The 13,777-nt window shown below is 40.4% G+C and overlaps 1 protein-coding gene and 1 pseudogene across 3 annotated transcripts in view; one reads left to right on the top strand and one right to left on the bottom strand.

Moving 5' to 3' along the window:
* Window positions 1-853: 853 nt before the first annotated feature.
* The window catches only part of DPY19L4 (dpy-19 like 4), a 61,239-nt gene continuing 48,315 nt past the window's right edge, over window positions 854-13,777 (top strand). The window contains exons 1-3 of one of the 3 annotated variants that reach the window (XM_059901630.1): window positions 865-978; window positions 1,874-1,951; window positions 6,716-6,826. Coding sequence is in view for 1 of the 3 variants with exons in the window: in XM_059901628.1 (XP_059757611.1) it covers window positions 963-978; window positions 6,716-6,826 (127 nt within the window). In the remaining 2 variants the exon portion in view is untranslated. Of the gene's footprint in view, window positions 979-1,873; window positions 1,952-6,069; window positions 6,252-6,715; window positions 6,827-13,777 lie in introns of those variants that run through there. The other 2 variants (XM_059901628.1, XM_059901631.1) reach the window with 2 other exon arrangements.
* Window positions 8,716-9,815, bottom strand: LOC132351668 (nucleosome assembly protein 1-like 1; annotated as a pseudogene).

Below are 13,777 nucleotides of genomic sequence, written 5' to 3'. Positions count from 1 at the left end.
AAGAATGGGACAACCTTAATAACCCCATGACTTCAGTGAGTTCTTGTGCCTTTTTCCTCTCATTCTATAATGGGCATTTTGTCAGTTCCTATATTACTTCTTAGTACTGTTGAGGGAGATAGATCCTGGTATATTTGGAGAATGCCAGATATAACAAAAGTGAAGACAAACAGTATAACAAGTTAAAACTATGTTCCATTGTTGTGGAATATCTAAACGCACCCCCTCCCCCGCACTGACCATAGTATTACTGTTTTCAAAATAATATCATGCAAATACATTTGTTTAACTAGTTTGGGTGGTTAAAAACACTAAGTTCCAAGTACAAGCTTCTTTCCTGTAGATGTCTAGCGGCTTACTAAACCAACGCGTCAACCCAGAGGGTTTTGCCTCGCGCTGAAAGCACCCGGAGGACGCAGGAGCCCTGGATTCCAGTTCTGGCTCCGACTAGCTTTGTGACTTACACTCGCTGCACCTCAGCTTCCTCTCTGTAAAATGGGGCGGGTATGCGGGCTGGATCTGGATATTCTCTGACTACCTGAGTCCAACCACAAAAGCCCCAGAAAGCCCGCTCGGGCGCCCACCTTTACGGGGAGGACGGGCGAGGGGAAGGGCTGCAGCGGAACCCCCGCACTCGCCTCCGGTGGGGGACGGGGGAGGCGGGGGAGCGGGCCCGGAACACCAGCGGTGGGCGGTGCCACTTCGCGTAGAGCCGCCTTCCTGCCCGCGCAGGACCAGGCGCGCCCGCCAAACGCTCCGGCCGCTCTCCGCTCCCGGCACTCTGGTTCCAGGGCCGCCCGGGGGGACGCGGTTGGCCGCGACACCGGAGGGGGGCGGGTCAGGAAGTGGGGGCGCGGCGGCCGGCAGCTGGTCTGGGGAGGCTGAGGGGTTCCACAACACGGAGGGCGGGAGACTCTGGGCCGCGCGGGAGCCGGAGGGGCGCCCCGGCCTCCGCGGGGACGATGGCGGAGGAAGAAGGTGACCTCCCCGGGGTCCAGCGCGCCTACTGTCGCCCGAGGTCTCGGGAAAGAGGGGCGGGGGCTCGAGGGCCCCGGAGGCCGGGGCTGCGGGCGGCCGCGGCGGTCCGGCGGGAAAGAGCGGGGCGGCGGGGGCAGGTGTGTGGAGAAATTCAGAAGGAGCGGAGTAAATAGCCCGAAGTTGTGTCGGCTCTAGTGGGAAGCAAAAGTGGAGCTTGAAGTTGGGAATCGTGTAGGAAGAGAGAAACCCGTGGGGGGAGTGGTGGAGAGGGAGGGCTGTGAGCAGATGATTAATGGGGTGGGGGACATACTTTGGTTTAGAAGATGTAGGTTTAGGTACTGAGTGCATTTTCGAGAGGGATAGTTGTTTAACCAAATGCCCCTCAGTCTGAGTGCGCTCTTTAGAGGTCTGTGGATTCTGACGAGGAGCCGCAGGCCAAGGGGACAAAAAGAGGCAAGGGTTTGGGGTAGACGTGGTAAGGTGGATTGGGAGGGGATGAGCAAGCAGAAACTGAAGAAGGTCAAGTTCAGTTACAGGTTAGGGCGAGATGGCCAAGGGAGAAGGGTTGTAAGTGGTTTTGGGGGGATCCGGAAGCCAGGAGTGCTTTCAGGTGAAAGTGGGTGGGCTGGAGAAAGCTTTTCATGCCCCTTCAGGGCCAATGCCAAGAAAATTAATTCATAGAAATCGATAGGTATGAGGGAAAAATGGGGAGTTGGGAGGAACTTAGTGAGAGATGTTATAGGAAACATTCGTGTCATGATATCTTCATGATGGGCATGCTACTTTCAGGCATAGGTATAATGGTGTCTCTTGACTGAGCAGTTAGATTTTTCATCCTTTTGGAAAACATGACTTTTTACCTTACTGAGGGGGGTTGTGAATGTGATCTATTTAGATTGAAGCCTTACTGAACCAAGAGTGCAAGAAGGGAGTTTCAAGAATTCAGTGGAAAGCAATTAAAAAAAAATTAATTGTAAGAATTGTTTGCTGCTCTGTGACTTGCTGCTCTGTCCCTGTGCTCCCTCTTGCTTCATATTTGCCTCCTCTTCCTTAAGTTTCCTGTGTTAAAACTGATCTAAATTTAAGACACTCTACCTAAAAACAGCTTCAAAACCAAAACTCTTTGTAGTTGGTAAGGAAGAATGTAATTCTGTTTGTTGCCTTGGTTTTATCTTTGGTTGCAGTATATGTAATACATTTTTTGATATTTTTTCCTTTTCTGACTAACTGCAAATCTCTAGGGGTAGGTTGATGAGCTAGCTTGTATGTTTCTATGAGCACTTAAAGCATAAAAAAATTAATACTGCAGTACTAAAAGTCTTTAATATTATATATCATGCAAATGAGAAATTGTTTTAAGAGGTTATAGTTACACCTAACCAAATAGGTATGATGTGGAACCAGTTATGGTTTCACAAACCATACAAGTTTGTGAAATTTAATTCTGTGATATAAAATGAAAAATGATTTTTGTTTGTAGAATTACAGATAATCCAAAGCAGTGAAATACATCTTGGAACAATTAATGGATTGCAATTTTGTTAAAGTTTATTCAACAAATTTTTTAATTCCATAAATATTCGGCTGTCTAATGTGTTAGGTACTGGGATATAATAGTCAACAATGAGTGAGTAATTCTCATTTATTGTAATCTAGTAATGATATTTATAGTAAACATGTCTATGTCCTAGGCATTATTCTGAGTACTTTCCATTTATTAGGCACTCTATACTTTTTTTCAAAATGCATGTTATTTGTATTCACTGCATTAAAATTAGACTAGTCTATTTTACTTGTATCCAGATGTTCTCTGTATCGCTTTTTACTTATCATCCACATTCACTTGGATCCTCTTCATTGTCCCACTTTTCTCTAAGTAAATACTCTTTGGGAAATCTCATCTTCTCTTGATGCTGTAGAGGGTCATGGTATTTATATTTATGTTTCCTGGAAAATATGTTAGAACAAAGGAAGAAGTGATAGCCTTGAGCAGAGCAGTGTTCACAATTCACTTGGAAGTTGCTATGTATAGTCTAGATGGGCATTTGCAAGCCTGTTTGTAGCCCTGTTAACTATCTTATGTGAAGATCACTGGGCCAGAGACTGAAATAGCAGGTTATTTTTGTGGCTATGTTATCATTTTTATTTATTTGACTTCTTTTATTCCTTATTTTTGATATGGACAGGTTCTTTTTTTTTTCTTCCTTTATTTTGGCTGTTGGGTCTTAATTGCGGCACGTGGGGTCTTCGTTGAGGCATGCGGGATTTTTCTTTGTAGTGTGCGGGCTTCTCTCTAGTTGTGGCGTGTGGGTTTTCTCTCTCTAGTTGTCGCACGGGCTCCAGGGTGCGTGGGCTCAGTAGTTGTGGCGCACGGGTTTAGTTGTCCTGTGGCATGTGGGATCCTAGTTTCCCGATCAGGGATGGAACCCGCTTCCCCTGCGTTGGAAGGCAGATTCTTTACCACTGTACCACCAGGGAAATCCCTCTTTTTTTTTTTTTTAATTGAAGTATAGTTGATTTACTACTTTGACTTTTTCTTTTTTAAATTTTATTTATTTATTTATTTATGGCTGTGTTGGATCTTTGTTTCTGTGCGAGGGCCCTCTCTAGTTGTGGCAAGCGGGGGCCACTCTTCATCGCGGTGCGTGGACCTCTCACTATCGCGGCCTCTCTTGTTGCGGAGCACAGGCTCCAGACGCGCAGGCTCAGTAGTTGTGGCTCACGGGCCCAGTTGCTCCGCGGCATGTGGGATCTTCCCAGACCAGGGCTCGAACCCTTGTCCCCTGCATTGGCAGGCAGATTCTCAACCACTGCGCCACCAAGGAAGCCCGACTTTTTCTTTACAATGCTAAAAGTATAAGATAGTGAAAAGGAAACCTGGATTCTATCCCAGAGCTTTCCTATCAGGATTAATAATCTAGTTTGTCCACTGCTTTGGCCTTTGTTACTTATCCACGTAAAGATTCTGGGCTTTATCAATTATGAAGTTAAAAGATCAATATAAAGGAAATGAGGTAAAGTTTGCATCCAGTCAGTTTTGATTTATGGTCACAGGCAAAAAATTTAGGGACAAGATTGAAGAGATTGGTTAAAAAAGTTTCTGTATTTCCCAAGTAGTACTTTTTGCTCCCACAGTTTAATGCTACTGAAATTGCCATGTCTTAAAATCAATGCACATATTTAACATGGTAGTGCCAGTTATCCCCTTGAAAAACTTATCAAATAGTATCTTAAAATATATGGCTTCTTAGAATAAAGAAAATATAGTATTGGAATTCCCTGGCAGTCCAGTGGTTAGGACTCTGCGCTTTCACTTTGGAGGGCCCGGGTTCAATCCCTGGTCAGGGAACTAAGATCCCACAAGCAGTGCAGCATGGCCAAAAAAATAATAATAAAGAAAATACAGTATTATAGATCCTTTACAGATTATTTATTTGTATGATAAACATTGCTAATATAGATTCCTGAGAGATGACTAAGATTTATATACTTCATAAATAATGGGGTTCTGTGCAAAAATTTTGTTAAATTCCCTGGTGGTCCAATGGTTAAGGCTCCATGCTTCCCCTGTAGGGGCACAGTTTCCATCCCTGGTCAGGGGACTAAGATCCTGCATGCTGCGCACTGTGGCCAAAAACAAAAACAAAACAAAACAGAAAAACCATTTATGTGCACAGAGAACACTTTGTTAAAATTCGTGTAAAGTGATTAGTTTTATAGAGAAATTTTTTTAAAAAGAAAAATCATAGCTTTTTGTAAAGAACACTTTTTTATGTGAATATCCCCTTCCTTCCCAAATTATCTTTATCTTAAATGTGTGCTCTTAGACTGTCTAATAAAAAAAGCCCTATCTAACCCATTGGTCACATAATTTGTTAACTTCCTCAATAGATTTGTTAACTTGATTTCTGAAATTACCCAGTTAAATTTTTTTTTTAATCCAGTACTGTTAATGTGTTTAATCATGCAAGTGTATCTACTAAGTATATGTCTTGTGGTTATATTTTTTCCATGTATTCTTTTTTAATAAAATTTAAAATAATAACTTGCATTTGAAGACTTCATTTGGCTTTACATAAATTTTCATTCTTGTTGAATGCTTCTAACTTTTGCTTTAACCCATAGCGGAGGAAAATTAAAAGGAAATCATGAAGAAGGAATATAATAATATTTATTAGTTGTCCCAGATTTGTATGCAAAAATACTCAATATCCATGGTATGGCTTTTCTAATAATGTCATTTTCTAATGTATTCACTGACTTTACTACTTAACATGATTATAAAATAAATGATAAATAGTATAGAAATGGTTAAAAATTAACTAGTCAGACAGAATCCACTAAATATACAGTATTATTTCCCTCAGTGTGTCAGTGTTTAAAGATATTTTAGCAAACATGTGAATTTGCTTTGAAGCTACTTTAAAATCCATTTTACTCATTTTCCACAGTAAAGTTAGAGAATCAGCCATCTGATCATCAGCAACAGTAGCTGATTCATTTCTCCTTTTTTAACTCCTCTTTTTAGGCTCATTTTTCCTAGCCTTAAGCCATTACTGAGAGAAAAGAAAAAACTCTGCTTCTCTTAGAAGGAGATAAGTTCTTGTACCACCTGAAACCTTGACAGCCCATCATAGTATCTTACATCTACATGACATAGTCTACCTCATAATTAACTCTAGGGAGGAAAAGTAGCTAAGTTGAATATCGTAAATTCCTGTTTAATTTGGAATTTAGTTTACTGATTTGGCAGTACTTTCTGCATTACATTTTTTTAATCGGGTATACAAAGAGTAGATACTCTAATTTCGGGAAGATTTCTGAGAGTTTCCCAAGTATAGGGATTTTTATAGGTTCAGCCTATTTTCCAATACCTAAATCTCTAAGACTGTTGAATGATAATGATACCACAGCACTGAAATTCTCTAGAACCTTTAGGATTATTTTTAAAAATGAAGTATAGGACTTCCCTGGTGGCGCAGTTGTTAAGAATCCGCCTGCCAATGCAGGGGACACGGGTTCGAGCCCTGGTCCGGGAAGATCCCACATGCTGCGGAGCAACTAAGCCTGTGAGCCACAACTGCTGAGCCTGCGCTCTAGAGCCCGCAAGCCACAACTACTGAGCCCATGTGCTACAACTACTGAAGCCCTCGTGCCTAGAGCCTGTGCTTTGCAACAAAAGAAGCCATCGCAATGAGAGTAGCCCCCGCTCACTGCAACTAGAGAAAACCCGCGTGCAGCAGCGAAGACCCAATGCAGACAAAAATAAATAAGTAAATAAAATTTATTTTTAAAAAATGAAGTATAGTTTTATGATCAATGTATTTTATTTTATTTTTATTTAAAAAAAATTGTTAACTCATGAATGATGCATGTTATACTCTCAGGTAACTAGAATAATAAGCTAATTTATTAAATAACACTTTGTTCTCCAGTCATTCTGGAAAAGAGTTTACTTATTTTGGGATATTTTAAAAATAGCATCATTTCAGGAGAAGAGCTCAGTTTATCAGTAGGACTCTGAAAGCACGAGATGGAGGCAGAACTTATATTGTCTTTTTGTTTGTAGTAAAGGAAAGTTTTGCGGGGAGTGCTAAAATAATTATGAAGAAAGTTATCTTTGGTACAAATAGTTCTTCATGGGACTTTTGCCTAAGTATAATAAAAGTAAATCAGTTCGAGATATAGACAGAATAATTTGATACATACATTGCAATAACTTCTCAAATATTTTAAGGACCAACTATAGAACTGCGCCAAAGAAAAAAGCCAAAGTCTTCAGAAAATAAAGAATCTGCCAAAGAAGAGAAAATCAACAATACTGCAATTCCTGAAAGAGTTCCAAAACGTAAGTTAGAGAGATTTGGAGTTTTTGTGCTATTACAAAAATAGTTATGTTAGGTAATACATTTTACATTAATATTTCAAATGTATAAACATATTTTGTCTTAAGTATGTGGTGATATTGGTCAACTTTCATTAGGTTTTGCTGTAGAACAATTCCTAAGTCTCACTGGCTTATGAAAAACATTTATTTCTGATCAGCATTACATGTTGCGGCTGTAGGTTGGCTGATGTAGCTTCATGTCATGAAGGCATAATCCCTATTTGGGATGTGTTTTTCTTGTGGCAGAGAAAAAGAGCAGGAAAACAGGCAGTGTCATGCAGTACCTCTTAAAGTTTCTGCTGAACTGGCACACTGTCACTTGTACTCACATTCTGTTGGCCCAACCAAGTCATATAATCAGTCTAGACAGTGGGATGGAGAAGTTTAGTCTGACTACAGGGAAGCATGGCAAGTCACATGGTAATAGGCAGGGATGAAAAATCTTTTTATAGGAAAGGACAAAATAGTTGGGAATAATAATAACAGTCTACCACATTCTGGCCTTTTGGTCATAAATATTTACTTGTCTCCCTCAGACAAAATATACTTGGTACCTCCCCGACCCCAAGGAGGACATTCAGTCTTATCCAGTCAGGGCATCAGTCTTGAAGCCCAAGGTCTTGTTATCTTCATCAGGGTCAGCTATGACTCATTCAATCCAGAGACCTATGAATTAAAAAGACAAGTTATCTGCTCTGTGTCAGGAGTCCCCAAGAACACCCCCATGTTTAGAGCTTAGAAGGAGTCACAGGTCTCAGAATTTAGTCATATTCACAGCTATAATTTATTACGGTGAACAGTACAAAACAAAATCAGCAAAGGGAAAGGGCCTATGGGCTGAAGACTGCAAGAAACTAGGCAGAAGCTTCCAAGTCACATAGGAAGACTAATGCATAATTCCTTCAGGATCAAATTGTGACATTTGTAGGTTTGTCTACCTGGGAAGCTTATTAGCAGCTCTGCTCAGGGTTTTTACTGGTGGCTGGCCATGTAGCCTCTGCTTAATGAGTAGGAAAATTCTAGAGTCCCAGAAGGAAAGCAGTATTTATGAACCACACTGTTTGCACAAATAAGTTAGGCACAGTAAACCACTCAGTAGAAAATGGTAGGAACCCTTTTGAAATCCAGGGTCCCAGATGCCTGCCAAGAGCCTACCTTGTAAGCAGGCTTTTCTTAGCAAAGCACATGCTCCCTCTCCCATTATACACTTTTGGATGGGGATAGGATATCAAAATAAATGCTTCCATTCAGAAAGAGGAAGAGCGAGAGACACATTAACCACTGGTCCATAGCAATTTTGAAATCCTACTAGGTAAATATGAGGTCTTCCTCCTCTGGGGTAGGGAATGTTTCTTGATTAGGCCCTAGTTGTTTTCCTTGGAAGTAGTTTCCCAGTTCATTGTTCTTTGTCGTCCTTGGCTTCATCCTCTGGAGGTCCTTCCATTTCTGTTATCCTTCTGAAGCATATCTGAAAGTGGCTTTGGAGAATATGCCATCCTTAGGAGCTGAACAGCTTTCATAAATAGATTCTTTCCTATAGGGAGTTCAGGGGCCATTTATATAAATTTGCTCACATAAGATAAAGGCAGTGAGTCACCTACAGATCTAGTTCAAAGGTTAGCAGCAAGAAAACTTTTTGGGAGCTGGAAAATAATAATCCATCTGTGCATGACAAAACATTTTATAAAACTGTTTCCTGTGAATAGCTGCAATTTTAATACTAATTTTTAAATTATTTTAAGTAACAAGATCACAAACAGAATACTACTAGAGTACCTTGATTATCAGCGGCTTTTTTTTTTTTGACATTTTTATTTTAGACTGCAAAAAACAAAAACGAGCAAACAAACAAATAGCAAAAAACTTGAAATAAGCTTGTCAAATGATGTAAATTCATCCTTTCCAGGGAAGCAGAAGGTAGACCAGTGCAGGTTATCCTCAAGGCCACATACATCCTGCTTCACTGCTGCTTGCACTCTGCTGGGTTTTGATCCTTCTTTGGGTCATAGTCTGGATTATTTTCCTCATCTCCTTCTTCTTCCCCTTCCTCATCTGCTTCTTCACCTTCTTCATCATAATCATCATCATCATCTTCAATAGCTTCTCCAATAAAGTATAACACTGATCTTGGGATTATACGCTCACGTAAAAAGTGACCAATTTCAAAGTCCACAGCAAGGATAGCTTCAGCATCATCATCCAGATCTCCACTCTCAGGAACTTCAGGAGGGGCAAAAAAATTAAAGAAAGAGTCATTAGAAACTTTTTTGGTCACAGTACGAACTGTCCCACATCCCTTGTGTTTCTGTTTCTTCTTAATGGTTTTCAAAGTGACATTCTTCCCTTTTTTCCAATCTATCTGGCACACTGTACAACCCATAATTTCTGGTCCATCAAAAGAAAAAGGATCAGAATCATCTGGTTCTGACCTCATCCTATATGTCTTTGTCAACCCTTCATTTGTCAAATATTCATTGGGTTCAAAGTGAAATTCTAAGACAAAACTCATAGGCTGACCAGCATCTGAGAACTTCACTTTAATATCTTTCAAGTGCTTCAGAATAGGTTCATCACGTTCCTGAACCATATCACTGAGCAAGTCAACATTCTTAAACACGGTCAGCCAAAATTCAGGAATTCCCTTGGGGTCTTCTTTTTCTTCATCCATTTTGTCATCTACAATCTTGGCCTTTTATTTTAGCTCCTCCGAAATTTTATCTTCCTCATCTGGTTTCCATTCACATTCTTCTTCTATAGGTTCATAAATGGCATTAATGATCTCAAATCGCTTATCAAATAGAGGCTGATAGAGCACAGCAGACTTTCTTTAAAGATCATGAACTTCCTCATAGAACTTGGCTTCTCTCTGTGCACATTTAACTTGAAGGTTTTTGAGAGCATTCACACATCTTTTAACTACCCTAGACAAGTTGTCGATGTCTGCCATGTTGTATGAATGCCAAATATCAGTGGCTAGCGGGGGGAGCCAGGCGGCCAGAGCTGCGCAGGCAGTGACTCAGCGCGGCGGTGGGAGGAGCAGAAGCTATCAGCTACTTTTGATTACAGGAAAGAGATACATTAGAACAGAATTGGCCCATTTGCAATCAGGAATGAAGAGGAAAATAGGAATCCAAAATTTCTGGGGCTTGTAGTGTTGAAATTAGTATTGTTTGTCTTTTCAACTAGCAAAAAATATTCAATAAAATTGAGAAATACTTTAAGTAACAAAGGCTGATTAAGACGAATCCTTAGGGCAACGCTCAAATCAAGGGCATGACTGTCACATAGTTTGTTAAAATGTATGAATGGATTAAGGTAGCTCCTAGTAACTCCTTTCAGTTGAATAAAGCACTCAGGGAAAAAGAACAAAGGGTGTGGCTTTTGTGACAAATAAACAAAGCTTCATAAGCTCAAAATACTTGTAGTTAAATCTTTGAGAGAGGCATATGTAGAAGAAAAATTGTGGGTATAGTTATTGGAGTATGGAGTTGACTGGAATCAAGTAGGTAAAAAGCCAACAAAATTGTTCTTTTCTTTGCAAAAATGAATGATTTAATTTTTAAAAATTAAGATATAACTAACATATCATAAAATGCACAGAATCAGGGCTTCCCTGGTGGCACAGTGGTTAAGAATCCGCCTGCCAATGCAGGGGACACGGGTTCGAGCCCTGGTCCAGGAAGATCCCACATGCCGTGGAGCAGCCAAGCCCGTGTGCCACAACTACTGAGCCTGTGCTCTAGAGCCCACGAGCCACAACTACTGAGCCCGTGTGCCACAACTACTGAACCCTGCACGCCTAGAGCCTGTGCTCCACAACAAGAGAAGCTACCGCAGTGAGAAGCCTGCACACCGCAACTAAGAGTGGCCCCTGCTCACCACAACTGGAGAAAGCTTGTGTGCAGCAACGAAGACCCAACGCAGCCAAAAATAAATAAATTTTAAAAAAAATAAATAAATAAAAAGAAAATGCTGCTTAAAAATGCACAGAATCATAGGTATTTTAATTAAATGAGTTTTGGTACTTGACTACAACTAAGACACATAACATTTCCCTTATCCCAGAAAGTTGTTTTCTGTCCCTTTCCAGTAGATTTTCCCTGTACCCCCCAAAACAACCACTCTTCTGATATTTTTCAATATCGATTAACTTTGCATGTTCTAGAATTCCTTATAAATGGAGTCATACAGCGTATATGTCCTTGTGCCTGGATTCTTTCACTTAGCTCAATATGTTATCCTTTAAAAATATAATCATTTTGAGATTCATTCGTCTTGCTGTAAGTGTTCCTGCTTTTCTTGTTGGACATTTGAGTAATTTCCAGTATTCTGCTATTATGAATAAGGCTGCTGTGAATACTTGTACGAATCTTTTTGTGGACATCTATTTTTATTTCTCTTAGGTAAAAACCTAGGAGAATAGCTGGCTAAGCTTTGAGAGAGACATACTATCAAAAGAACTGCCAGCCTAGATTAAGAAGGACACAACTATTCATGTCTTAAAATGATGTATGAGTCCCTAACTTTCTACATGCAGAAAGCAGGCTGAGTAAGCTGCTCTAAGGGTATCTTTCTTTTTTTTTTTTTTATAAATTTATTTATTTATTTGTTTATTTATGGCTGCGTTGGGTCTTCGTTGCTGTGCGCGGGCTTTCTCTAGTTGTGAGTGGGGGCTACTCTTTGTTGCGGTGCGCGGGCTTCTCATGGCAGTGGCTTCTCTTGTTGTGGGGCATGGGCTCTAGGCATGCGAGCTTCAGTAGTTGTGGCACATGGGCTCAGCAGTTGTGGCTCGCGGGCTCTAGAGTGCAGGCTCAGTAGTTGTGGCACACGAGCTTAGTTGCTCTGCGGCATGTGGGATCTTCCTGGACCAGGGCTCTAACCCGTGTCTCCTGCACTGGCAGGCGGATTCTTAACCACTGCGCCACCAGGAAGTCCCAGGTATCTTTCTTGAGAAGGAGTGAGTGTGTTTTGCCTTTGGGAGGGAAGTAGACATTTGTGACTAATGGGGCAAACCCTGGTGGATCCTTCTATTGTTCCCAAATGTTTTCTCCCTGCCCTGAAAGTGGATTATACATTCCTTCCCATTACCATGTGATTTGGATTGCCTCTCTGAAGTGGAGTATACTTCCCTACCCCATTGTCAGGTTTATCCATGTGACTTTCCTGGGCCAATGGAATGTGAGTGGAAGTAGCAGTGTACTAGTTCTGAGCAGAAATTGTAAGAGGCATTGTATGTTTTTGCCTGTTCTCCTGCTCTTTTCCTCTGTAATGAGAACAGCATGTCCCAAATAGGGACTGATTCCATTCTGGAATTCTGAAGATACAAGAAGAGCCACAGCTAATCTGAAGTCTGGAATTGAGTGGAGAGTGACTGCTGACCCCAAACCCATAGTAACATGAATGAGAATTAAATATTTGTTCTGTAAGCCACTGGTAATATAGGGGTCACTTTTTTACTACAGCAAAGCTGACTAATAGAGTGATCATTTAAAACGTTTTGAAAAATACAGTATAAGAAAGGTATTTAAACAATTTAGAGATAGCTCCTATAAAATAGTATTTTCCCCTGGTTACAAAAATATATTTTTAGGGTAGAAAATGTGAAAATAGAGATAAGTATAATGAAAATATATGCATAATTCCAGTAGATAATAACTATTCTTAAAATTTTGGCAACTACTGCTTATATTTTTTTCAATGTATTTATACTTTTTTCTTTTCTTTTTTTCACTTTTTGTGAAATTGAGTCCTACAATTTTTTTTTTTTCTTTCGGCCGTGTGGCTTGCCGGATCTCAGTTCCCTGACCAGGGATTGAACCCTGGTTGGGCCACGGCAGTGAAAGCCTGGAATCCTAACCACTAGGCCACCAGGGAATGCCCATGATAACTTTTTTTAAATAAATTTACTTATTTTTTTTTTTTTTGGCTGCATTGGATCTTTGTTGCTACACGCAGGCTTTCTCTAGTTGCGGTGAGCAGGGGCTACTCTTCGTTGTGGTGCATGGGCTTCTCATTGTGGTGGCTTCTCTTGTTGAGGAGCACGGGCTCTAGGTGTGCGGGCTTTAGTAGTTGCGGCACACGGGCTCAGTAGTCGTGGCATGCGGGCTTAGTTGCTCCACGACATGTAGGATCTTCCGAGACCAGGGATCGAACCTGTGTCCCCTGCATTAGCAGATGGGTTCTTAACCACTGTGCCACCAGGGAAGTCCCCCGTGATAATTTTTTAATAAATAATTTTCAGGGCCTAGAGCTCTGTATTTTCTCTAAAATATATACACTTATACCAAACACTGATAGCTTGATTCCAGCTTTGACTCTTTACAAAATCTTTCAAAAACAAAATAGCACTAAGGTAAGGCATTTATATATAAGATTTGGCTGAATATATTTTTTGTAATAGCCCTTGATAATTAGGATTAATTTGTCATTGTCCAAGACTTAATTGAAAAAAAAACAGGAAAAGATACATATTTAGGAACTTTGTAGCACTTTTACCAAATTGCCATGGTAGGTAAGTTTTTTTATTAGTCTGTTTATAGTTTACATTGTGTCAACATTGCTTTAATTAACTGTCATATATTTTTGCAAGTATGCTTCTGTAGCCCAATTATAATACCTATTGATAGTATTTACTGATCTCTTACTATGTGCCAGGCCAAATGCTTTACACGTACTATTGGAAGCAGTGATTTTATTTATTTATTTATTTATTTATTTATTTAACATCTTTATTGGAGTATAATTACTTTACAATGTTGTGTTAGTTTCTGCTGTATAACAAAGTGGATCAGCTATATGTACACATATATCCCCATATCCCCTCCCTCTTGTGTCTCCCTCCCACCCTCCCTATCCCACCCCTCTAGGTGGTCACCAAGCACTGAGCTGATCTCCCTGTGCTATGCAGCTGCT

This window comes from Balaenoptera ricei, chromosome 17, assembly GCF_028023285.1.
Source record: "Balaenoptera ricei isolate mBalRic1 chromosome 17, mBalRic1.hap2, whole genome shotgun sequence".
Classification (NCBI taxonomy): Eukaryota; Metazoa; Chordata; class Mammalia; order Artiodactyla; family Balaenopteridae; genus Balaenoptera; species Balaenoptera ricei.
This window is presented reverse-complemented; position numbering and strand designations above follow the sequence as displayed.